Genomic DNA, 25456 nt, shown 5'->3' on the forward strand with positions numbered 1-25456 from the left:
TAAAAAGTCTTACCATTTAGTGGGGAAATGGACTCTGTAGATAGCTCAGTATTGGCTCTTCACTGTGTGTCTTGCTCTGCTAACCTGAAGAGATGACCAGGAGGAACAGCTTAAACGGAAAGACACAAGAGGGGACTTAAACCTCAGGTCTTGAGGGGGTGAATAGGAGCTCAAAGTGAAATGAATGACTAAGGCAGGCTCTTCTGTCCTGTACTGGAACTTGGCTTGAAGGGACAGCTGTATGAGAAAGCAAAAGAGTTTTGACCTAGGGATCAGCTGTCTTCTTTCCCAGAGCAGTTCTGACCAGACCCTGTCAAGCACCCACTTCACTGCAACTGAGAGACTGTCCCTGCCATCTGTAACTCTGCTTTGGAGGAGGGTCAGTGGGGAGAGGAAGTGGTACAAGGCTCAGGGGAACTGATGAAGCAAACTAGGCTTATGGAATGTTTATAGCTCCGATGGGCAGGTTGATAGGCAAAGAAATAAACAGCAGAGCCCGGAGAGAAAAGGACGGCCAAACTGAGCTGAGCTTTCAAGCCTACATCACAGCTGAACTCAGCCACTCCGCATTCCTATTTATTTATTTATTTATTTATTTTAGAATTCCCACCCCAAATGGGACTCCTCTCACTTGGTCAACCATAGGATGCTTCTTCTGCATAGCATAGGGCCCCCCCATCCAATATTATAAGAGATAGGAACTCGGCTAGTAACCCACGGAGTCTCAGAGCTCAGAGCTCTGAGAGGCTTATGGGAAGGGGGTTCTGAGTGGTATAAGGCAGATGGAGCTCTGGCTGGAGGTTAGGTCTTTCCTTCACCTTGAACCAGTGAAGGACACTGGTTGATGTACATCACTTGGAGGGGGCGGGCACAGCTTCCCCTACGAAAAAGAAGTTAATTGTCCCACCAAGCTTTTAAAAAAATATTTTATTTAATTTTAATTTATGTGCACTGGTGTGCCTGTGTCAGATCTTGGAGTTATAGACAGTCGTGAGCTGCCATGTGGGTCCTGGGAATTGAACCCCAGGTCCTTTGGAAGAGCAGGCAGCGCTCTTAACCACTGAGCCATCTCTCCAGCCCCTGGTCCCAGCAAGCTTTAACATTTTGTGACTCGGTACTGTAATGGGATGGCTTTTCAAGGTCTCTTCCTATGTTCCATGTGCCCTCTTCCAGCCCACTGGCAGCTAGCAAGGGACACTTCTCAGGCAGAAACTTCTATTGAACACACCTTTATTATTGATCAACCTCGTACCCAGAGGCCTCTGCTCTTAGCAGGGTTTCGGGAATGCTCAACATCTCCCCTGACTAGAAAGACTGAATGCATCTGGAAGGAACTGGGAGAGAGTCCCTGCAACTCCCAGGCAGGGATGATGCAACCCAAGCAAGACTTTGACCATTTCTTGTCTTGTCTGTGAAACAGCCTAACTGGGGTGTCTGGAGCCGGAGGCCAGACCATAGTTTGCAAAGGCAAGGACCTGACCTGCTTTGTGGGGGTGGGGTGGGGGGGTGAGGTGGGGGGGGGGAAAGGGAAGGTCACCAGGACTCACTTGGGAACCCCTCGGTGAAGTAGAGGAAGTGACTCAGTTTGTGCCCTGACCTCCTGGAAGCCCTGTCCCGGAGACAGCTGGCACTTCTCAGAGAGACCTTCTTGGGGTCTGAGGTGGAAGGCCCCTGGCCTGGCCTGGCCTGGATGTTGGGGGGTTGAGTTTTCCTTCTGGGGGAAGTCTTTCTGGAGAAGATGAGCCAGGCCAGGCTGTAGAACAAGCCATGGCTGCAGAGACCCATGCCACCCCCTTCTCTCTCGCATTCTACCTTTCCCAATTTCCTGGATCCCTCCTTTTCTCCTTTTCCCTCCTCTTTAGGGCCCACCAGCCTGCTCCATGCTCCAACCGCCAATTTAGCCAGGAGGGACAGTCTTTTTGTCCCCTCTCCTCCCTTCTTCACTGCGATCAACTCCACCTCCCTGTGAAATGGGAGGGGGGGAGGAGGAGGGCTGTCTTATGCTCACAACACCTCAAAAAACAGGTTTCAACATTTCACAGGTTTCAACATTTTTCAGGCGGCCTTGTCACACCTTATCAGATCAGGGCCTGCAGGTCCGCCGCCCGCCCGCTGCAGAGAGGAGACATTCCATTCAGGCTGGCCTCTCGTGGGTGGAAAGTGTCCACCTGGCTCCTTGGATGGAGGCAAAAGAGCTATCACTTCCCTCTGATATAGGGGGTCCAAGAGTCACCCCTTGCTTCTTTCCACATGATGTTCTTCCTTCCATAGCTGCCCAGAATCATGACTCTTTGGTTGGGGGGGGGGGAGCGTTCCCAGCAAGTACACTGCTTCCTTTAAAGGGCTCCACTTGGCCCTGAAAGAGGTTTCTGCAAGTAGAGGGTGACAGTGACGATGAGTTGCTGGATTTACTTCCAGAAGATACACAGTCTTTCTGGTCAGCAGAGGCAGTGAGTTCTGTTGCTTGAGTTCCGTGGGAACCTCGGGGAGAGGGGAAGGAGGCCACCCTGCCCTCCTCAGTAGCTGCTTTCCTTCCAGAAGGAACAACTTTGACATTGGTTCTCTCTCTCTCTCTCTTCACGCCTGTGGGGTTTCACCCCATGACGTGGGCTGCCAGCCTGGAATTCCCCTTCCTTCAAATTATCTGCTTTCCTGCTCCTGCCACACTCATGATGGTCTTAGTGACATGGGAAAGACTAGCCAAAGCCCAAAGGCCCAGAGTTCAGCTGAGCCGGCCTGAGAACGGTACCCAGAGGCTGGTCCCCAGGCCTCGCACGCAAGCACACACGCATGCACACACGCACATGTGTTTGTGGAGAACGGCAGCTTGCCTTGACAGCTCTCACTGGATGGGGAAGGTCAGGCTGCGGGTAAACCTCACGCTATTCATCAGAAAGGAGTCTCCACAGGAGGACCTGGCTGTGATGGCTTAGGGTGTACCAGGGCTCTTGCCTAGGGAAGAAAGAGTCGACAAGAGGCAGAGCAGAGAAAGGGACAGTGTGGTGGCTGTCTACCTCTGTAAGGACCATGAAACAGAAGCCAGAAGCAAAACTTGATGGTTCCACAGGCCTTAGGGCTATCCTTGTGAGGTTTGGGCATTGCCAGGCTGGGCCAGTATCCCACTTCCTTGCCTGGCATATGGTATCAGCAGCCTCAACATGAGGCTTCCAGCTGACCTGGCCTCCCCGGGTGCCTTTTGGAGAAGTCAAGTCTCAAGTTCAATTCCATTCTACTCTCCAAACAACTGTCCTCAAGTGGGAATGGCCGCTCTTCTGTCTTCCTCTTTGGCTCTGTACCTCCCCATTGTCTGGATATGGGGTCTGCAGCTGTCACTGTCCCCAAGGTTTCTTTCTGTTTTTCTTTTTTTTTTTTTTTTCCTTTGCTTCTAGCCTTTAAGGATGTCATCTCCATGGCCACCCTGGCTCAGACCCTTTCTCACCTCTTCTCTTTTCTGTCCTTATCCGCACAAAGCTCGCTCGCGCTCTTTCTCTCTCTCTCTCTCTCTCTCTCTCTCTCTCTCTCTCTCTCTCTCTCTCTCTGTCCCTGAAGCTGTTGTCATGCCATGGCTCACCTAAGGCCGGTGTCACCGAGGCCTCTGGTGGCGGTAGCACGGTGTTTCCAGGCCTCAGAATCTCCTTAGTGCCAACTGTCACACCAGTCTCCCAGCTGTTTCCCTGCTTTTGATCTTTAGAGTGTTGCCCTTGTCCCGTTGCCCATGTGACTGATAGATCAACAGACCAAAGTTCAGCTCAGGAGGCTTCAAGCTCTACCAGCTCGCCCAGAGTAGCATAAGGCTTGGCAGGTGGGGCTCCTTGCCAGCCTACCCTCCCCCCCCTTCCCCCCCCCCACCGCTGCTTTCAACAGTCCAAGACTTCAGGTGAAAGATAAAATGGTAACTCTGGTACACCAGCTGTTATCCTCAGCTCCCTCGTCTGAGGCTGTTCTCTGTTCCAGGTGCTTAAGGGGACCCAGGTCTAATCACCAGGTGCATAACTGCTCCTGATCATAACAGTGGGGACCTGCTCGCTCCGCTCTGGAAGACTCAGTGATCTTACCCTATGCTGTGGTAATGACATGGGCTGTAAGTGACAGGTGGCCAAAAACCATCTCCCGCTCATGTGTGGCATTCACAGCACCCTGAGCTGGTAAGATGCTTGAAGAGGGCTCGTTGGTCTGTTGTTGATAGATGCCTCCTGGCCTGGGTGCTCCTCCGTGGGCCTTCATTCATCTCTGTGTTCCCAGCACCTGGAGCTCTGCCAGGTTTGGAGTCATCACTCAATAAGTGATGTTGAGTGAGCAGGCGCTGAGTGACTGTGTTTACCAAGAAAGGACCTGTGCCCGGCTGCTGCTGAGACCAAACCCTCCATTTACTTTTCCTCCTCAGGCCCAGTCTGCAGGCCCAGACTCAGGCAAACTGGAAACCCAGCCCTGCCCTGGGCTCCGCCCTTTCCCCTTTAGCCCCTGTGTGTAAGCTGAAGTTGTCTGTTCCTGCTGGATCCGGAAAGGCAGGTGCAAAGGACGGAGAGAGGTCCAGGGGCTCCCCACTTCTGTGAAGAACAGCACCTACGGTTTCCTTTGTAAACTACCAGTCGTGGCAGCACTCGGAAACAGCCCCTCACTGGCCATGCACTGTGCTGCTGGAAAGGGTGTAGTTGTGTGCTCGGCTTGCACAGGGCCCTTGTGTGTGCTCCAGATCACACGGATTCTAGGAAAGGTGGCAGCAGGTGTGTCTTGAGTTTTGTCCCTCCTCTCACTTTGTCAAAGCTTCTCGTCAAAGCACCAGGGCAGATGTCCCCTTTCAGGGCACACAGAAGCTCCAGGAATTGAGAAAACCCTAGCCAACCAGGCTCAGCTCCTTCCCAGCCCTCAGGTACATGCGCTCCTGAACTTTGTCCCCTCCCTTGTAACAACCACCAATGCTAACTTTTTTTTTGCCCATTTCCCAAAATTTCCCCCCTGGCTTCTAGAAGTTTCCATATTGCCCAGAACAGGGTAGAGTTCTGCTGGACCAAAAGCAGGTTGGGCCTTCGTCTGGTATTTCCTAGAAGCCAGCAGACACAATGCCTAGCTCTGTGCCCTTATGAGTTTTTTTGCAAGCCCTTTGCTCTCTCCCTCCTAATGCCTGGGTATTTATTTAATGAGGTCCTGGGCTTTGGGATCAGAACCTCATGGTGACCCCTCTTTGATGCTGTAAGGATGGCTACTTATCTCCATGAGAAGCCCTATGATCCCAATAAGAACGAGATGAGGGCAGCTTGCCCTCCGAACTCATCCCAAGACCAGTGGAGGAACCAAGGAGCATCTCCCTGTGCTATGGCCCTAAGTGGTCTGTCCACTCTGCTAAGCTTTCTGAGAATGTGCCTTTATCACAACCATGGATTCACAGAAAGCAAAGAGCCTGTTGTCGATGGGGAGGGAGCTGTGCCCACAGCTCCTGATCTTTTCTATCAACTGAGTCACCCAGAAAAACAGCTAACCCTTTCTGAGCTTTGGTGTCCCCATAAAACTAGGCCAGACCAATGGTTCTCCAGAAGTTTCCTTAAAAAAATTGAGGGATCTTGGTAGACACGAGCCTGGTCATTTTGGCTATTAATACTTGTATAAATCAATGCATTAAGTATGTTCTGGTGACAGGCAACTACCACCAATATTTCTAGGGCATTCTAATTACCCTAAACATTCATTACTGTGAAATATAAGCCTAGGCTAAGACTGCTGGATTCTATGATGTATGTGTGTATGTGTGTGTGTGTGTGTGTGTGTGTGTGTGTGTGTTTGTATGAACATATATATCTATATGAAAAGTATTAACAAGCCAGTTGTGCTTTCTTTAGGAATTGCTGCAGCTCTTTCTCTCATTTTCCTTCTAATTATTTGTATACGTAAATAAGGAATATGAATTAATCCATTAAAATGGTTTTGTCTGAGTTGTACGTGGGGGACACACCTCTAATCCTAGTACTCAGGTGGCTGGGACAGGAGGACTGCAAGCTCGAGGCCGGCATGGCCTACAGACTATAGCCTTGTCTCACAGCATCAATATCTAGGGCTGGAGCTCAACAACTGAACCCTTTCCTTAGCCTGGGGAAGGACCCAGGCTCCCTCTCCAGCAAGGAAAACTGTCTTATTTTGGCATCATGTACACCCATCCACAGGCCTTTGCACACGGGTGTCTGAAACAGGTGGCAAGGAACTGGGTGGCAGTGGGGACCTGACAAAGCCGTGGGAGTGTTTTCAGTCTGGCCTTCTTGGAGAGTGGTATTTCTCCCTTTGGGGTCAGTACTTAGGTCCCTCATTAGCCTGTGGCTTACTGGTACCTATGGCCCATCCACCTGGCCACTTCCATCTGCCTGGGCCCAGCTGGCTGGGAGGAAGGACAAGCTGCTGTCCCTGGGGCTGAAGACAACAGGGCCTTGGGCAGAGTAGGGCAAGTCAGGGACAGGAGCTGGGTATAAATAGCCCCTGCCCAGCTGGGAAGGCCTGGCAAGCCCTCTGTCCTCCCCCTCACCAGCTGCCAGTGCCAGCCATGCCCCTACCTCCTTTGGGAGCCTGGCTACTGTCGCAGAGCCTCACTGTAGGAAGTCCCCTCAGCGGAACTGAGGAGTCTTGTCCTGTGTGTGGGTGCAACCTCCGGCTGCCTGGAACCTGCTGAGTGGGGGCATCAGGCGGGCTCTTTGGGGCGTCCTCTATTCCTTGCCTGGAAGGCCAAGTGTGCTCTTGCTTGTGTGGGGAAACAATAGGAAACGTGCCTCTTTGTGTGAGAAGGGGCAGGCTAGGAAGGGTTACTTTTCTGCTTGGGAGCCCATGGAAGTCTTTAGAAGTGACTCAGGATAAGTTTGCCTGGGTTATGGGCTGCATCGGACACTCAGGTGGAGAGCTCAGCATGAGCGAAGGGTGTGAGGCAGTTTCAGCTGGCCTCAAGGCAAATCTAATCAAAGCCTCTTACACTGGGGAGAGAGAGAGAGAAGAGAAGGAGGCTCTCTTGTTGACTCTCCCAGGGGGGACAAGTTCTTCTGTAATGGGGACAAGAAGTGGGTTACACTGATATGTCTGCAACGACGGAATGTCAGCCGTGCTGCGTGGGCATGGCTCAGGGCCGGCAGGGTATGACTCGGAGGGCAGCTGTCCTGTAGTATTCAATCCCAAGGCCACAGCCTCAAGAGCCCAAGGCCGTCCATAGATCTGAGCCCAGTCCTCAGAGGTCCTGGCTAATTAGCACAGGATGTCCAGATAGATCCCCCACGGAGACCAGAGCAACCCTGGCAGTGCTCCTTTGCTTAGCTCAAACATCCATCCAAGTCACACATGGCTTTGCTCAGCTCAACCTGTCAGTCACAGAGGGATCTGATCCACCAGCCCTCTCAGGGCTGCTATTGAAAGGTCCTCTACTCTGTCCCCAAGACCTCCCTCCTAGGTTTGACCAAGTCAAGGAAATGAGGATGAGAGATATGAGGTTGGTGACACAGCATGGACAAAGTACCGAGGGCATGGAAACTGGGGTGGCCACCATTCCTTGGTGGGAGGGTGGGTGGGGGATTCCAATGTGCCTGGCTCTGAGCTGTACACCTTTACCTCTCCTGGGAGGTCTGTCTTCACAGAGGAAGAAAGTAGGCTGTGAAGAGGTTAAAAGAAGTTGCTCGGTTTGGCAGCTTGAGACAGGCAGAGCTGGGTTAAGGGGACAGGTTTGTGGGGAGACGGGAACATATCAGGGTGACAACCCTTGCTAGGTTTTCCTTTCTAGGGGGCTCAGAGATGGGTGGCAGGCCAGGGCCAAGTGTGTTGAAGATGGACTTGACCCACCTCACTGCAGAGAAAAAGCCCAGTGGTGGGTGTGGAGAAGGAAGAAGAGAGAGAGAGAGAGAGAGAGAGAGAGAGAGAGAGAGAGAGAGAGAGAGAGAGAGAAGGAGAGAGAACACATGCCAAGAGGGAAAGCTCAATGCTCTCACTTCAAGCCTTGCAGATCCAAGCAGGTTGCTTAGCTCCCTCACCTCTGTTTTCTTCCCTGTGACATGGGGACCCAGCTCTCTGGGGACCCAGACAGGCATTCCCCATAACCCAGAGGTTAGGGGCTCACGTAGGAGCTGTGGAGCCAGGCAGTGTAGTTTCTATCAGTATTTAGAAACTCTGTGGACTGCGAAGCTAGTAAAGCCCCCCGCCCCCACTGTGTGCTGGGGTGTTAGGTACCTCAAGAAAAGGGCATTTAGCAAAGGGAGTTGGTAGTTTGCTGTGACATTAATGCTTCAGTGGCTACCTCATTCTTCCTCTCTTACTCTTGTTCTGTCTCAATGAGGCAGTCTCCTGTAGCCCAGGCTAGCTCAGGGCATGGGTTGGGGAGAGTTCAGTGGGGTTCGGGGACCCTCAGATCTGGACATGGCTCCTCAAGCCCATCAATTCAAAACCCCTAGTTCTGGCCCCTCCCTGCCAAGTCTCTCTTCCCAATCAACAAATAGGAAAACCTGGACTTCTCCCCCTGAGGCCAGAGGCTGCTGGAAGTGGTTGGCGCTGTCTGCCAGTTTGCCCTGGAGTCTCTGAGCCTCCAGTGTGGAGGAGGGGGGCTGAGGAGGCAGCTCATCCCGTACTCTGATCAACTCTATACCTGCTCCCAAGAAGCCTGGGGCAAGCTTGTTTTTTATTTTGTTTGCTTTTTCTTTTTTTGAAAACCCTGGTTCTTGTTTTATTTGTTTATTTGTTTTGGTTTTTTGAGTCGGGGTTTCTTTATGCTATCTTGGCTGTTCTGGACTTGCTTTGTAGACCAGGCTGGCCTTAAACTCCCAGCAACCCGCCTGCCTCTGCCTCTCGAGTGCTGCTGGGATTAAAAGGCGTGTGCCACCACGCCAGGCTCGAAACCCTGGTTCTTTGTTGGAAGATAGATGATCGGGCCTGTTGCTCCAAAGTGCTGAGCAACTATAGAGTCTGTCAATGGCTAATGTTTGGTTCACCCACGTCCAGCCAAGGAAGCTTTTGTGTGCTTTCTTCTGCCCCACTCTAGAGCCTTACTGCAGGCCCTCTTTCCAAGGCTCCTTCATCCAGGACTTGACCTCAGCCAGTGCCCAGGTCCCCTTTTTCCAGGACATTCTACCCTTTATCATGGGTCTGGCCACAATGGGCTGTGACGTCCCTAAGGCTGACAATGTCATTTCTACTGCCCCTTTCTTAGGAAGAGGGAAGGAAGCCTTTAATCCCAGCACTTGGGAGGCAGAGGCAGGCAGATTGCTGTGAGTTCGAGGCCAGCCTGGTCTACAAAGCGAATCCAAGACAGCCACGACTACACAGAGAAACCCTGTCTCAAAACACACACACACACACACACACACACACACACACACACACACACACACACACAAAAGAAGAGGGAAGGAAAAAGTAGAGGCTCTGGCAGCACCTTGGTTTCTCTCCAGTATTTAACCCTTCCCCCCACATGTACTTCCCAACACTATTAAAATCCTAAGGTTTGTAAAGTAAGAGCTAAAAGGATGGGGTGGCCGGACCAAAGCAGCAGGGTTGGGGGGAGGCCTGCTGAGGTTTTCCTTTTGCCCTTGAGTTATACTAGTCATGAAATGGTGCCTCTGTCCCTGGTGAGAGGGGAGGTGGTACTCTAGAAACTTCTAGGGAACCACAAAGATGGGGGAGGGGCATTTGATGCCATCAGAGACAGACTGGGGAAAAGGCTGGAGCGCTTTGGTTGGGGGGGGGGGGAGAGACAGACAGACAGACAGACAGACAGACAGATTCTCAAGCTCTGCTAAGATTTATGCTTCTGTTTTGTTTGTTTGTTGTTTTGTTTTCTTAAGATGGAGCTGGAGTCACAATGGCCTCTGCCTCCTTCGTCCTTTATGTTTGGATTCCTTCCCACAAGTGGCTGTTAGTGTCCACATGACCCATGAGTCCCTGGAGTCCTGCAATTCCCACCAGGGCTACTGGGCCCAGGCAATGGCAGAATTTGATCTCTGCACCAGTGCTATATTCCCAATCCAGGCCCATTTTCATGACACAGTACAGGCCCACAAAGTGCCCTCTCCTCCAGAGGCTCTGCTGCTCCACACACCCTGCAAGTCAGACATGAGAGGGACACAGCCTAAACCAGTGCTGTGCCCTTTGTGGGACACTGCACCCCCAGGGAAGTCAAAAGCAGCACATGAGGAGCCAGGCTTCTCAGAGGCACCCCTGCTCGACCCTGTGAAGAAACGACACCCATGCTGGGCCACATGTTTGGTGGCCGTCTACAGTGCCATCCCCATTGTCTGCCTGCAGGTCCCTGGCCCTGGGCCAGCAGTACACATCTCTGGGCTCCCAGCCCCTGCTCTGCGGCTCTATCCCAGGCCTGGTCCCCAAGCAACTGCGCTTCTGCCGCAACTACATCGAGATCATGCCCAGTGTAGCAGAAGGCGTGAAGCTGGGCATTCAGGAGTGCCAGCATCAGTTCCGGGGCCGACGCTGGAACTGTACCACCATCGATGACAGCCTGGCCATCTTTGGGCCTGTCCTGGACAAAGGTACTGGCCTGGGGCTGGGTTGGAAGGTGGTTGGGAGAGTGAGGGTGGTTAGAAGGGTCTCAGGACCCTGCCCCCTTCCTTCCATCACCGTGGGAAACTCTGAATGGGAAGTTCTCCCTAGGAGGGTAATAAAGCTGGTGGAAAGTGGGTGGGGTCCATCTCTGGACAGACCATCTACATCTTTTCCAGGGCAGCAGGGGGCAGGGGACGGGGACTGGGTAGCCCTAAGATGCCACGGGGTCCTGAGATTGGAGGGCAGGCACCAAGGAGCCCAGAGGCCTTCCTTCCCGGATGACGCAGTGGGGGCCCAGGCTTTGAAGTGGACATGTGTGACATTTCCCTTATGCCTTGTTAAGTGCTATGCAAAAGACAGCCTTGGGGTGGGGGTGGGATGGTGCCAGGCCTAGCTTGGTGCCCTGCCTACCTCTCCAGGCCCTGGTGGAAAAGTCTCCAAGCTGCCTGGTGCCAGTAGCACTGCATGGCCTCCAAGAGCCTCCTGAGAGCTCTTGTTGGTTCCTGTGTCCTGAAAGCAAGGCATGCCCATAAAGTCTGGTGGCCTGTGGCGCTCGCTCTCTCTCTCTCTCTCTCTCTCTCTCTCTCTCTCTCTCTCTCTCTCTCTCTCTCTCTCTCTCTCTCTCTCTCTCTCTCTCTCTCTCTCTCTCTCTCTCTCTCTCTCTCTCTCCCATCTTGAGACCTGGAAGTCTAACCTGCTGTGACCCTAGCATATGCAAGTATCCGCATTTGACTTTGAGCATGGGGTGTAGGAGAGGAGGACGAGGGGACAACTTAGAAGGGGACTTTGGCTCCAGAGCCTCTGTGTCCAGGAATGTAAAGGCCCTAGCTGGGCTGGCCTCCACTGGAGTTCTGCCAGCAATGGGGGTGAGCCGGCTTGTCCTCTTAGAAAGAATTGGTTAAAGTTGGATTCACAGCCAGCAAGGGGAGGGGTCCGAGAGGGAAGCGGACTAACCCTCAATGGAGCGAACGCCCCCCCCCCAAACTTTTACCTGTGCTTCAAGTGCATAGGGTCTGTACAACCTACAAGGAAAAAAAAAAAAGAACGCTGGCTATTGTCATGGGACAGGAGGGCAATTAGCAAATCAATGGATGATGATTCTGTTTACGCTTCTATTACCAAAGCTAATTATTCCTTGTTTACATAAAAGGTTTGGCCTCTAATTGGGGCCAAGTGGCGGCGGCGGCGGCGGCTGGCTTTTCAGAACTGATTTCGCCCGCCAGTTGGTCTCACAGCCTTCCGGCGCCCCACCTCAGTCCAGGTAGCGCTTAATCAAACTGCCCGGCGTCCCGACGCCTCCCCCAAAGCAACACTGGCCTTCTGATCATTACTCCTGGCCAGGACATCGTCCACTGAGACCTTTCAACATTATACCCTCTCGCAGTAGGTCTGATGTTTAGATTCGCAGCAGTGGGTTGTGCCACATGCTTCGATCCCACTGCAAGAGAGCAGTTTGTGTCCCGGTGTGCAAGGAAGCACTGTGGGGCTGAGACTGGGATTTGTTGAAGGCAGTGGGGCGAGGCTCCCGGAAGGCGTACTCGCGCCCCGGTGCCACCCCCCGCCCCAGAGCAGACGGTGGGTCTTGGCCACTTATGCGCACGTCGCAGCAGGTGCGGGGTGGGAGGCCGGAAGGCTCAAGGCCGCGGTTCCCCGCGGCTCCTGGAGGGCGCGAGCGCCGCCCCCCGCCGCGCGCCCGCTGTGGTCGCCGCGCCATTCACACGCCCTCTGGCCGCCGCCTCCCGGGGATCGCGCTGCCCGGCGCCGGGGCTGGGGGCGCGGCCCGGCCGCGGGAGCCGCCCGTTGCTACGTGGTGGCGGCCGGCCCGGCGGCCCGGGCCCGGCGGCCGCATTATACGGGTAATGCGGTGTGACACCGCGCGAACAAAGGCGGATTGAGCGGCGCAGCGGGCCCCGCCGGACGGGGACCGGCACAGCGGGGCTGGCAGCGCCGCTCCCAGGCTAATCCCCGCCCCGCCCCCGCCACCCCCGCGGCCCCGGCGCTGGGAACCGAGCGTGGCGGGGCCGAGTCGCCGGAAGCCAGGGGCGCCCTCCCCCGGGGCGCATAGGCCCCGAGGCCCGGATCACCATCGCGCGCGCGGTCCCCGTGCTGGGCCGGGATGCTGCCCAGCTCCCGCTCCGCGCTCCCCGCTCCCCGCCAGGCTGCGGGGGAAAGTGGAACGCGCCCCTGCTGTGCAGGTGGCGCTCGAGGGCGTCGTGCCTGCAGAGGCTGCTGTGGCTATGAGTACCTAGTGCTCTGCGTATTCAGGACGAGCCACGACCTAGGGAAGGAGAGCTAGGTCTGACCACCTGTGCAACATGGCACAACCTTCTCTGGGGTCCTGTAAGAAGAGATGACCTGGCCTCTGGCCTCGCAGTGCCTTGTCTATAAAGTAAGGTTTAGAGTATTGTAGGGAATAAAACACTCGAAAGACAGATCTGTGCGTACGCAGGATTCAGGGAGTGGCTCTCATTGTAACAAGGCTAGGGGCAAACCCCTAAGAATCTCATTTTCTCCGAACCCTGGGGCCAGAGACAGAGAAACTGGCCTGTGCCTCGACCCTGTAGCTTTAAAGTAGGAGGGCTGGGGATGGGCAGCCATGGCTGGAGAGGCTGCACCCATTTTACAGAGTGTAACGCGAAGATCAGATGACACATCAGTCTGTGGGAACTGAGGTTCGGGTGGAACGGTGGGGTGGGAATTAGTAGATTTAGGTTGCAGATTCCAGTCTCCAGAGTGGAGGGCTCCGAACTGTTTGGGGGGAGGAGTGCTTTGTGAAGGTGCAAGGTTGGAGACCCAAGAGCCAGGGCAGGGCGTGGCCATCTTAGCTCTTCAGTGAGCACTTTCGTCCCATCTTAGACCCTTTTATCTTAGTAGCATTGCAGCTCTGGACTCGGTTTGCCCATCCATAAAGTGAGAATCTCAACTAGGGTCTGGACTCACCAAAGAGCACCAGGAGGGCGCCTGGGTCTTCCCTCTATGGCTGGTTAGCCTTTGGGCTCTTCCCCAGCCTTCAGCGGCAAGGCTGTGTACCCTCGGCTCCAGCCTGAGCCATCTTCTCCCGACATCCTCCTGCAGCCACCCGCGAATCGGCCTTCGTGCATGCCATCGCCTCGGCTGGTGTAGCCTTCGCGGTCACACGCTCCTGCGCTGAGGGCACCTCCACCATCTGCGGCTGCGACTCCCATCACAAGGGGCCACCGGGAGAAGGCTGGAAGTGGGGTGGCTGCAGTGAGGACGCTGATTTCGGGGTGCTGGTGTCCCGGGAGTTTGCAGATGCGCGAGAAAACAGGCCAGATGCCCGCTCGGCTATGAACAAGCATAACAACGAAGCAGGCCGTACGGTAAGACAGCTACCCACAACTCTGGGGGGGAGGGCCACTCGGGACCCCTGCCCCTGATGGACTGAGCCCATATCCACACCTAATAGTACCCCTTGACCACCCTCTTTCCTCTCCTCCAGTTGCCCCGAGTTTTTAAAATGTACATTTAGTTATTCATTGTCCGTGTGTATACATGTCATGTTGTGTGTGTGTGTGTGTGTGTAAGAGGACAGCTTGTAGGAGTCACTTCTTCTCACCATGTAGTTTCTGGTGTCAAATTCAACTCCTCATGCTTGGCCTTCTTCCTGCTTCATTCCACGAGGGAATGTGGTTGCCCTGTGGTCTGCACCTGCAGACTACACTACACTGGTTGACAGGCCGTGTCTGTGTAGGTCTGTGATGTACTTTGAGTCCAAAGTGCATATAGCCCTCCTATGGTTGTGGAACCTTGAGGCAATGACGACTTAGCTCTCGGCCTCAGTGTTCCCATCTGTTAAATGGGGATAACAGTCCCCAGTTTGCACTTGCGTGGACGAGGTGAATGTGAAGTCTGCCAGTGCTTGGGATGTGACTGGGGACACCGGTTCTTCCTGGCACCAAGTAAGAGTAAAGGAGGGTCTGGTACAGAGGGGACGGTGCTGCAGGTGGGTCTAAGTCTAGGCTAGCTGCTGTTCCTCTTTCCTAGACCATCCTAGACCACATGCACCTGAAATGCAAATGCCACGGGTTGTCGGGCAGCTGCGAGGTGAAGACCTGCTGGTGGGCCCAGCCCGACTTCCGTGCTATTGGCGACTTCCTCAAGGACAAGTATGACAGCGCCTCAGAGATGGTGGTGGAGAAGCACCGGGAATCCCGAGGCTGGGTGGAGACCCTGCGGGCCAAGTATGCACTCTTCAAGCCACCCACGGAAAGGGACCTGGTCTACTACGAGAATTCCCCCAACTTTTGTGAGCCCAACCCAGAGACGGGCTCCTTTGGCACCAGGGACCGGACTTGCAATGTCACCTCCCATGGCATCGACGGCTGCGATCTGCTCTGCTGTGGCCGAGGCCACAACACGAGGACGGAGAAGCGGAAGGAGAAATGCCATTGCGTCTTCCACTGGTGCTGTTATGTCAGCTGCCAAGAGTGCATCCGCATCTATGACGTGCACACCTGCAAGTAGGGAACCAGGTAGGGCGCAGGGCCGGGCGCAGGGCTGCCCTCTCCTCTCCTGCTGGGCCTGCCCTTCTGTTTCTCAGCTTCCTGAGACAAACAAGTTCCCAGAGCCAAAGTAGGAAACGAGGCTTCCCACGCTTCCACGGGGATGGTCTTGGGCAGCGACTTGGCAGTTTTACATGAGGCTCAGTTAATAACCGACAGTGTGCGTGTCAGCCAGAAGCAATTGATTAAAATCCTTACACAAATTAGCAGCGATGAGCCGGAGCAGATTTGTTCGTGGCCGCTGGCTGTCATCACTGAGCATCTGTGCGGCCAAAAGAGAGACGTTGAGGTCTGTCTGGCCCCAGCTGTGCCCCTAATTTTTTTTTTTTTTTAAATATCTCAAAGCCGTAATTTCCTTACTGTCCAAAGGAGAGCAGGACAAATACCAGAAATGGGGGCTTGGTAGGGTGGCACATGCCTTTAATCCCAGCAGCAGTCAGGAGGCAGAGGCAGATGGCTCTCTGTAAGTTCGAGGCCAGTCTGGTCTACATAGTGAGACCCTGTCTTTAAAAAAAAAAAAAGAAGCCTGAAACAGTAGGCTGAAAAAGCCTCTCCTCCCCCGAGGCAGAGTCAGCTCACATCAACCATGAACCGAGAGGGCAAGCTTTGACCTAGCACAAATCCTCCAGCGCTTGGGGAGGTGGGTGGGGAAAGCAAATCTGAAGCTTGGGTGGAGCATCGGGGAGCACTCTCCCCGAGTTTATGGAAGGTGATGGGAAAGAGGAGGGAGTCCCAGTTCAGAGAGACCGTGGTGAGTAATCATGGGATAAAAGGCTGGTGGCTTACGCTTCCAAGCTTCCCAGAGGTGGCCTGTGTGGGAGGACCCCACGGAAGGGTCAGGCTGGAAGCTGAGTGACCCTGGAGTCTCTGTCCTCTCCCCTGAGAAGGCTCTGCTGTGGAGCGTGTGGGCTTTGCCAGCAGGTCCGACTCTCAGCTGGTGTCTCCAGTTTGTCAACTGACAGCTCTGCCTTCGGCGTGTTACCTTCCCCGAGCTGCTGTGAGGGACGTGGGAAAGAATGCTAGGGGGGGGGGTGGGGTGGCGTGGGGGCAAGCGCCTAATGAACGGGAGAGCAGCTCTCTGTCAGTTTATGGTGCAGCGTGTCGCACCTGGGCACCTCGGAGCTGGGGACACACTGGAGCTGGTGGCTCAGAACACCCCTTCTCAGCCCGTCTGAGAAGTTCCTTGTGGGGCTTGGGTTCCATCCCGGCAGGCTGGCTGACTCTAGAACCTTACAGGAAGGCGAGAGGTTTCTGTATCAAGGTCAAGGGAGAGAGGAGGGCAGTGGTGGAGCACTTCTCGTGCCTACACCAAACTTCAAACTCCTGTTTTCCTCAACTGGCCAGTGACGGCAGAATGTGCACCTGGCTGGATTTTTATAAGGCTTGAGTTAGGGGGTGTGAGTGCTTCTCTGGAGATAGCCCCTAAACAGAGGTGTCAGGGGCCATCAGCATCAGCACAGAGTTGCCCACAAAGGAACAGCATCTCCATGACTTTCTTCCTTCTTTTTGAAGGGATGGGAGAAAGGTCAGCAAGTGCGAAGGCCGGTAGGCTAACAGTTGCAGGTTGAAGCAGAAGGAATCTTAGAAAAGTCACAGTGGCCGCCTCTGAGAGCCATTGTGGCCAGAAGGAGTCCTGCACCCCAATATCAGACGACATACCCCCAATATCAGATGACGCACAGCTCTAGCCGTTTTGAGGAGCTGTTGGTGGTGGTCTCCAACTGGGCAGGCAGGAGGGGCCATTTGTCTAGCCTGCCTGTTTCACTGAAGATCAGACTGAGTTGGTGGCCTACGCAGACCCAGTTGTCTGCCTCCAAAAGCCTCCCCCGCCCCTGTGTAGGCTTGCAGAGGCCACAGCATTGGCAGCCCAAGCCTCATATTAGACCCATGTGGCAGTGTGGATCCTAGATACAGACCCTGCAACTCTGTCCTTGCCCATGTGGGCAGCTGAGACCCTCCAGGCTGGGAAGGAGGTGCCGGGTGGGCCTTCAATGTCCGCAAAATCGCCTCACTCCAACCCTTGCACTAAAAATAATGCCCTAAGAAGAATCGGGTGTCGCTCGGTAGTAGAGCTCTTCCCAAGCCCTGGGATCAAACGCCAGTAACTGGGGGAGGGGAGAGAGCAGCTCCCTTTCTCCACATCCCTACAGTATAGACACTTGGTGTTTTTTCTAGTACCATGCAGGCATGTTTTCAAGATGCTATGCCTCAACCTTCCTCACATGGGCGGGGCTGCCCGCACTTCCTGATAAGGGAGCTCCCTCCCACAGTAAGTAAGGTTCTTTGCCCCTGGGAGCCTTGGTTTCCTGCTTTGTGAAGTGATAAGCCTAGGTCCTGCAGGGATGCCTGGGAGCTAGACGCAGTCATGCAGAGCCTGACCTGAGGACCTGGGATCTTGAAGAGGCAGCTGAGGCTCTGGGCCCGTGCGCCCCCCAACCCCCACCCCCCAGTCTGGGAAGAATCTTTCTCCAGGCTCTTGCAGCCTGCTTTGCAGCCACAGGCCAGAAGGTGGTTGAGACCTGATTGCTTCCTCTCCCCTCATCCCTGCAGGTGCTGCCAATGATGGGACCAAAGAGCCCAGTGGGCAGGGAGACAACAGGCAGAGAAAGCCTCTGACTTTATTTTCTCGGCAGAACAGCCAGGGAAGTAGTCTCAGAGCAGAGCAGGCCGCCAACCGGTACCCTTGGTACCCTGTGAGGAAAGCTCAGCACGGTGACAGGGTCCCCATCCTCCCTAAGTGGGGAAGACACCTTCTCCATTGCTTGACTTTTGTCCCCTGTCTAGCACTCTGGCTTGCTACCCAAGTGCTGGTAGCTTACAAGCCTCTGGCTTATTCTTTTTATCCCCATGTTGGAAAAGCTATGGACCCAGTCACCTAGTCATCTAACTGGCCTAGTGTCCTAGGTCCATCACTAGGCTTTTGTGGGACCTTGGGCATATTCGAGTCATTTTGCGGTGCCTGCTTCAGCGCTGCCAGCCCCACAGCTGAGGGTCAGCTGGGGTTGCTTGGCGGATGGCTTAGCACGTCAGATCCCATGGGATGGGGCTGTCCAGAGGAGTGTACATTCTCAGGAAAGTGTCCTAAGAAGGGATTCGTTATAGTTAGTTAAGTAGATTCCTTTTCTTTTTGGACAATTCACAGCAAGCTTGGCAGGGCCTGAGCAGAAACACAGAGCGTGTGTCCGATGACACTTAGCCCTGCTGGGGACTGACTGGTTGCTCAGACTGTCGGGCTTGTCCATCTGTACGTAGGACAGTTCTGTGGTAGTTACCTACAGCGGGCTTCCTTAGCTAGAAGGGGGTTTGAGTTTTTGTGGACACAGGCTCCACTGTTCTGCAGATGGCATGTCTTCCCTGGCAGTGTCAGCAGGCTGTGATCTTTGCATCGCAGGGGGTGATGTTGACAGCAGGTAATAGGTTTCTGATTCTTCCTGTTTATTTCCCAAAGGGCACTGGGAAGGGGTAGATTGTGCGGCTGGATCCATTCATCGAAGTCCCCTGGGAAGCAGGATCTAGATCTGGGCCAGCCTTCGGCACTGGCCGGCAAAGGAGCGTGGACTGTTGCCAGCTGCATGCGATGAACGACCTGGACCCAGCCGGCCTCGGATGGGAGCCTCCTCCTTTCTCATCTGACGTTTCTCACCCTGCTCTGGATGGTGTGGCTTTACAGAGGGGCTTTCTTGTTGGTTTTCCAGGGTCTGCTGGGGACAGACCCGAGGCTTACCTTTTGCACATGTTAAAGAAAATAAAAATGAAAAAAAAAAAATCTACTGCAACAGAACAGGCTGGGCTAAATATGAGCTCTTGGCCTGGCGGGAGAGACAAGAGCTTGGCAAGATTCTGTGTCCCAAGCTGCCTCTACTTGTGACATTCCGAAATGCCTCTGAGGTGGGAACTGTGAAACAGGACAGAGCCCTGCAGTCCCCTTTTGTCCGTCTAATTCCATTCAAATTGGACACATTTTCCCATTCTGAGAAAAGCCATAGGTGTAGCCAGGATGAGGTGTTGGGTAGGCTCCAGGCCATTGTTGGAGCAGGATCTTTGGAAAGCCGTTTGAAGAACAGCTGAGGTCCTCTTAGGCTCTTTTCCCGCCTCCCTCCACCCCTGCCCTGCACTAGAGAGATAGCCAGATCTCAACATCCTTTTCCGCCATCCTGCAGCTCTCTCCCTTTACCGCACTCTCTTTTTCATGGTGGACCTTGTAAATAGGTTACCTGTCTACCTGCGGAGAAGGGACTGTCCTGCTGTTCTCAGCCCTGCTCACCAGCAGACAACCAGGGAGAGCAGCTAGGCACCTTAGTGTTAACCAGACAGCACTAGCGAGAGGAGGACCATTGCCGGCAGGTGGGGAGGGCGAAGATTCCCATTTCCCTTGTGTTAGGAAGGCAGGCTGTCTTGTTGGCTTCCTTCTCTGCCATTGGCTGGAGTAACCCAAAAAGACGAGATCCTCCTTAACACAGCCCTTGACCTATGAGCCTTCATCTCAGTGCCCAGAGATCTGGAGTAGATGTTCAAGAGAGGCAGGTGAATAAAAAGCAGCTCCCAGCTCAGTTCTTGATGCACAGTGGTCCTGGCTGGGGTTATGCAGTTCGCTTGCCGGGCAGGCCCAAGTAGGCCCTTGCGTGCACTCTCCACCCTGTGGCCATGAGCATTGCTCATCCTTCACCTCCCACCCCTTCCTAGCACCCCAGATGCCCCTGCCCATCTCTCCTCCAGGAAGCCGGAAATCAAGTCAACTGGATAATGCTTACGTGAGGACACTGCAGCAGAGCGGATACAACAATTCACAAGTCTTTTCATATCTGTGTAATCTATATTAAAAGTGATAAAAGTCATGTTTCTGGGGCGTATTCAAGTAGCTGACAAGTAATTATTTAATAATAGTACATTGAGTGCATTGTAATTATCCTCGCCATAGTCAGGTAATAGTATCCAACGGGAAATTCCTACCAACCTGCTGTATCCAAAGTTTTGTAAAAAAAAGTTGTAGAAGTTGTTGATCTTTTTGATTTTATATTCAAAAAGTCTCTTTTTATAAATATTATTTATTATACAATGTATATACCTTTGAGTTAACTAAGATTATATATTATATAAATATATATATATTTGGAGAAAATCTATTTCATCATGCAGTTGTTTTCTGTTAAATCATTAAAGAGAAGGTAAACTTCAAACGGGCACATTGTACGATGTGTGGAGTCTCCAGATTCATCCTCAGGTCAAGGGTTATGTGAGTGTTGTGGCCTCAGCTAATTAAGTGGCCAAATTATGGTCATTTCCTCTGGTCTCTAAGCAAGATGAGACATCATGGGCAGCAGGTGTGACATCAGACTAAGTCAGTATCACACAAGGGATTTCCTGCTTGGGGAAGAATGAATCTGGTGAACAGTTCATTCACAGACTTGAACATTTTCAACACGCAGGTTGATGTCTCAGATTCCCCAAAGATTCAGCCCAGGTCAGCAGGCCATCGAGCCAGCCATTTGTCTTAACCCTGTCCTCACCATAGTCCCGACTCTGCTGGTTGGGCAAAGAGGAATTGCTCTACTGAAAAAGCTGGACCAGAAACAGTTGCTCCCCTGCCAGCTCCGGACAACAGCTGAGCTGTGGAAGAGGTAGGTAGCTTGGCAAGATGGCGCTCTGCCCTTGATCTCAGCCAAGTGACAATGGAGTTGGTTTGGACAGGCCTGGCCAGGCCACGCTCTGGGAAGGGCACTCTCTCCTTGGACTGGAGTTTCAGTAAGACTCGGCTGAGGCCCTCATGCCATCTTGATGCTACGCCTCGTGACTCAGTTTTATGATGCTACGTGGTCCTTCAGCTCTTAGATCTACCTACAAAATGCACCCCTCCCCATTCAGTGTTTTCTGGCACATCACTTCAGAGGACAGCCAAAGAGTTTTTCTTTCTTTCTCATTGTCTACAACAATTAGGGATAACTTGCATTGCGTCATCGGACAATGAAATAGTCTACTTCTGACGGTGGCGGCCGGTTGCCAAGACCGGGTTCCCTAGCCTTATGCCCCTCAGTTGAGAATGACTACATGAGTTCTCGTCTGTGCATTTTTTTTGCCCCTAGACATCTTGTTCCACCTGTGCAAAGCCCCTTGAGAGTAGAGGCAGAGCATCTGGCTTAAGTGCTGGCCATCGGTTCTTTTATTTCACTTGTCCATGAGGTGAATACTCTTGTTCTCCCAGCACTTTGGATTTTATTTTTTGTTTGTTTAAATTTATAAGATTACCAAATATTTAAATGGTCCCTATACATACTCACCCAGGCTGTCTGTGTCCTATGACCATTGTGTTCTATTAAAGAGAAGAGGGTTTATAGTTGTGCTTGAACTTTAGTTAGAAACACTAGAAAAAGGAAGTTTTTGAATTGTGCATGGTGGTGCACGCCTTTTAATCTCAGCACCTGGGAGGCAGAGGCAGGCAGATCTCTCAGCTCAAGGCCAGCCACCACTACACAGCAAGACTTAGTGAGTCTTTAGAGAGAGAAAAAAAAAAAACAATTGGAAAATAATTTGAGAGAAGTGAAAGGGACAATATGGTGAGGTTTTACTCAAAGCAACATTATTCTGAAGACAGGCTGTAAGTCCATGGACAAGCCACAAACACAGGAAAAGGAGCTGAGGAGAAAGCCTCAGCTTTCTGGATGGTTCTGGATGGACTGCTGGTCGTCCTGTGTGCTGCTCGGCATACTTGCAAGGTAGCATGAGAGGTGGGTCTACACTCCAGATGTGAGTTGAGCAAAATGCTTGATTTTCCTCTACTATACCTGGCTTAACAGGGCCTGGGGGTCAAACAAACGACTATCTCCTCACCAAGCAATACCCAAACAGTCACTGTCCATTATGGAGACTGAGGGCTGGAAAATCACAAATATACATCATTGCGATTTTTTTCCCCCAAAGATTTACTTATTATGTACATAGTATGCATCAGATCACATTATGGATGGTTGTTGAGCCACCGTGTGGTTGCTGGGAATTGAACTCATGACCTCTGGAAGAGTAGTCAGTGCTCTTAACCGCCGAGCCATCTCTCCAGCCCTCACTGCAATTTCCTATTTGGACATAGTCTTACTCTGTAGTGCTGCCTATCCTGGAACCATGTAGACCAGGCTGGCCTTAAACTTGTACCAATCCTCCTGCCTCTGCCTCTCGGGATTATAGGCGTGCACCACCACACCCCCTCCTCCTTGCAACCCCCATCCTTCCCTCCTTGGGATGCCTGCCGATCACAGGTGTTATCAATACACCTTGATGCGTGGCATCACCCGGACTCACCAGCTGCCAGGAAACAAGTTGCTTTCATCTTGCCGTAACTTCTAAATTTTAAATGTTCTTTTTGAACTCTTAACAAACCTTGCCTGGTCACTTAGTTGAAGAGGGTGGCCCAGCTGCCAGCCAAGGAAAACTGAAATCCTGCCCTTGCCTTCTGTTTGGTCCGGTGTCTTATTTACTGTTGACTCTGATCCGGCAGGTCTGCTGACCAGGGTTTGGTTATTAGACATAACTGAATCCCCTCCATAACTCTGTGACATACGGCGAAAACTCAAAGGCTGCTCACTATAATTTTTAGGCTATGAAAAAACAGCCTTAAACCATCTTGTATACTAACCATAGCTACTTACATACTTGTATAGTACATGAAAAATAAAAAGACACCCTCAAAGGAAGGAAAAAGTAAGCTCCTCTTTCTGACAGCCTTGGGTGGTCCATCAGAGTGTCCCGTTCCCCCCCACCCCCACCCCTGTGCTGTTCCCCGGGCCATGCTGTGGGCTGGAGGCCTCTAGGACTCTTCCAAGAGCCAAGGGTGGAGCAACTGCTGTTCCCTAAGTTCCTGGAGATCCCCTCCTCTCTACAAACCCTCCATTTCTGGGCTTACTGGTGCCACGGGCTGTGGCTGTGGCATCGGTATCTGAGATATGCAGAAGGCATAAAGGACACGAAAGTGAGCCACACAAAACCATCTGAGCACAGGAGTCTCGGGGTTACATGCTTCAGAGGAGCCATCTTACTGAGAAGCAGCTTCCTCCAGTTTCTGACTAACCTTGTCATGGATTCATCAGCCCAGTTTTTTTTTTTTTTAAGGCAAAATCAGTATGAAACTTGAGTATGAAGATTTTTATACATTAGCATATGCATATTTTTTTCCTCTTTTTCCTTTTTAAGACAAGGTCTCTCTATAGCAGTGGTTCTCAGCCTTCCTAATGCTTTGACCCTTTAATACAGTTCCTCATGTTGTGGTTACCTCCAACCATAAAATTATTTTCATTGCTACCTCATACCTAATTTTGCCTCTGCTATAAACTATAAAGTAAACATTTGTGTTTTCCAATGGTCTTAGGTGACCCCAAAAGGGGTCATGACCTCACAGGTTGAGAACTACCGTTCCACAGAGCCCTGGATGTCCTAGAACTCACTATGTAGACCAGGCTGGCCTCAGATTCATAAAGATCCACCTGGTTCTGATGCCCGTGTTCTGGGATTAAAGGAGTGTGCCATCAGCCTGGCCTAAAACTTACTTATTTTATGTGCTTTGCTTGCATATGTATCTGTGTATCATATGTGTCAGTTACAGACAGTTATGAGCTGCCAAGTGGACCCTGGGACTGGAACCCAGTCTTCTGGAAGAGCAGTGAGTGCTCTTAACAACTAAGCCATCTCTCCAGCCCCTTAATATTTTCTAAAGAGATTTAAAAATAAGTGCTACCCATCTCCTACGCTAGTTGTGACAAAACAAGGAAGGGTTTCTCTTCTTAGCGCCTCTTCATATAGTCCTGCTCAGTGGTTGATGCCGTTGGGTACAAAATACTGGTCTATACAAGATTTCAAGTATATTTACTCTTTATTGCATTCCTTCGGTTTGCATTACACAATATAATATTTATCTTTTTCAATATAATTTTTGGACAAAAACACAAGACATTAACTTCATTGAACAAGAAACATAAGTTAATCCACGTAGGCCTTTGGGAGGAGAAAAGCAGGACCGCAGACAACAGGGACCATGGTGATGGACAGGGACCAGGGCACTGGCCACAGGAATCACAGTTGCACAACACAGTCCACTCTTTCAAAGCCACAAGATAAGCCAAAACAAAGTATATGGACAGCGAGAGTAGGAGATGATTTGCCTTTTACTGTGGGGACAGGGTCAGAGTCACAGCCAGGTGCCCCTGTGGCAGCAAGCCTCCTGGGTGGCTTCTGATGGCCGTCTTTGTGTTTTGAGCAGCAGCAGGGGCGGGGGTGGCACCCTCCCTAACACTCATCTCCATGAATGACGACCTAATTAAATTCCTTCTAACCCACTGATCAGACAAACCACCCTCCAAAGGGCCGGGTGAGTTCCTCTGTTTTTGGAAGAAGTGTGTTGGGCACACTGGAATGGATGCTGAAGGACTGAGGGAGAGGACCAGGAGGTGGTTTGCTCTGCTGGATAATAGTGTTTTATTTATGTGCTTTAGACATTACAGATCACTCAAGATACGGGGAGGATAAATTATAAGTCATTAGGCTGAGGAGAAAGAAGAGTATGGCACTAATAAGCCTCTGACGTCATCCTAAGGAGCTGACCCACTTAGAGTTGGACACTAATTAGAGCTGAGAGGCTTGTAAATTATTTTAATATTTTTTTCTGTTTAGGGATGTACAGCTTTCCATATGTATCCTTCGTAAGGTTTTAACAGCATCTACCAAGTGGTAATGATTAGCATATCTCTTACCACAGAGCAAATTAATTACACTCAGGCCTATCGTAGCCACCACAGGAATGATCTGACTTCCGATTAGAAAAGCTCTCCTGATTGCAACTTGGAAATATCTCTGAAAATGATTGAGGGCAGCATCTTAGATATTCAAAGCCTGCTTCTCTAGGCAAAGATAACAACCCTTTCTGTGGGAGAACTGTTTCACCAGAGACACAGCTGTTAGCACGGGGAAGCGCTAAGTGAATCCCTTGGGATTTCTACCTTGGCTCTTGGTAGAGCCTTGCTCTGGGTAGAACCCTACCCTTCTGGTAGGCAGAGTGTTTGGGGGGTGGGTGGGCGTGGCCTAGGGTGGGCGTGGCCTCCCACGTAGGCAGGGATCATCTTAGCTAGCCTGGGAGGGAAGCACAGCAGTCCAGGAAAAACTAGGCTGTCTCAAAAGCACGAGGGAGTTTACCGCACGCACGAATCATGCAGAGCGAGGGTGTCGTCGAGGGTGGTGACTGTTTCACTTAGTCCGGTGTCTTGATGAGTGACAATCCCAGGCCATCTTCACCTTGGTCACTTCCCTTGGTCACTGTTGTAAACAGTCCGCTTTCAATCAAAGTCCAGGGGACTACTGTAAAAGAAATCCCAAAGCACACACAAAACTGTGATCTCTGCAAACAAAAAATCACTCACCAAGATCTGCTAAAACGCTTCCTGTTTTCTCTA

The 25456-nt window shown here is 52.1% G+C and overlaps 3 protein-coding genes across 4 annotated transcripts in view; 1 reads left to right on the forward strand and 2 right to left on the reverse strand.

Moving 5' to 3' along the window:
• WNT3 (Wnt family member 3) overlaps nt 1–20219 on the forward strand; it is a 43461-nt gene extending 23242 nt beyond the window's left edge. The window contains exons 2-5 of the mRNA XM_084750569.1: nt 10252–10493; nt 13582–13847; nt 14512–14999; nt 18478–20219. Of these exons, the coding sequence (XP_084606695.1) occupies nt 10252–10493; nt 13582–13847; nt 14512–14991 (988 nt within the window). The 3' untranslated portion in view covers nt 14992–14999; nt 18478–20219. The remainder of the gene's footprint in view (nt 1–10251; nt 10494–13581; nt 13848–14511; nt 15000–18477) is intronic.
• Nucleotides 1–25456, reverse strand: part of GOSR2 (golgi SNAP receptor complex member 2) — a 221969-nt gene that overhangs the window by 118012 nt on the left and 78501 nt on the right. The window lies entirely within an intron of this gene.
• The window catches only part of NSF (N-ethylmaleimide sensitive factor, vesicle fusing ATPase), a 142859-nt gene continuing 141267 nt past the window's right edge, over nt 23865–25456 (reverse strand). For both annotated transcript variants that reach the window (XM_084750071.1, XM_084750072.1), the window contains exon 21: nt 23865–25361. In XM_084750071.1, coding sequence (XP_084606197.1) covers nt 25340–25361 — 22 coding nt within the window. In that variant the 3' untranslated portion in view covers nt 23865–25339. The remainder of the gene's footprint in view (nt 25362–25456) is intronic.

This window comes from Acomys minous (assembly GCF_964271855.1).
Source record: "Acomys minous genome assembly, chromosome: 12".
Taxonomy (NCBI): Eukaryota; Metazoa; Chordata; class Mammalia; order Rodentia; family Muridae; genus Acomys; species Acomys minous.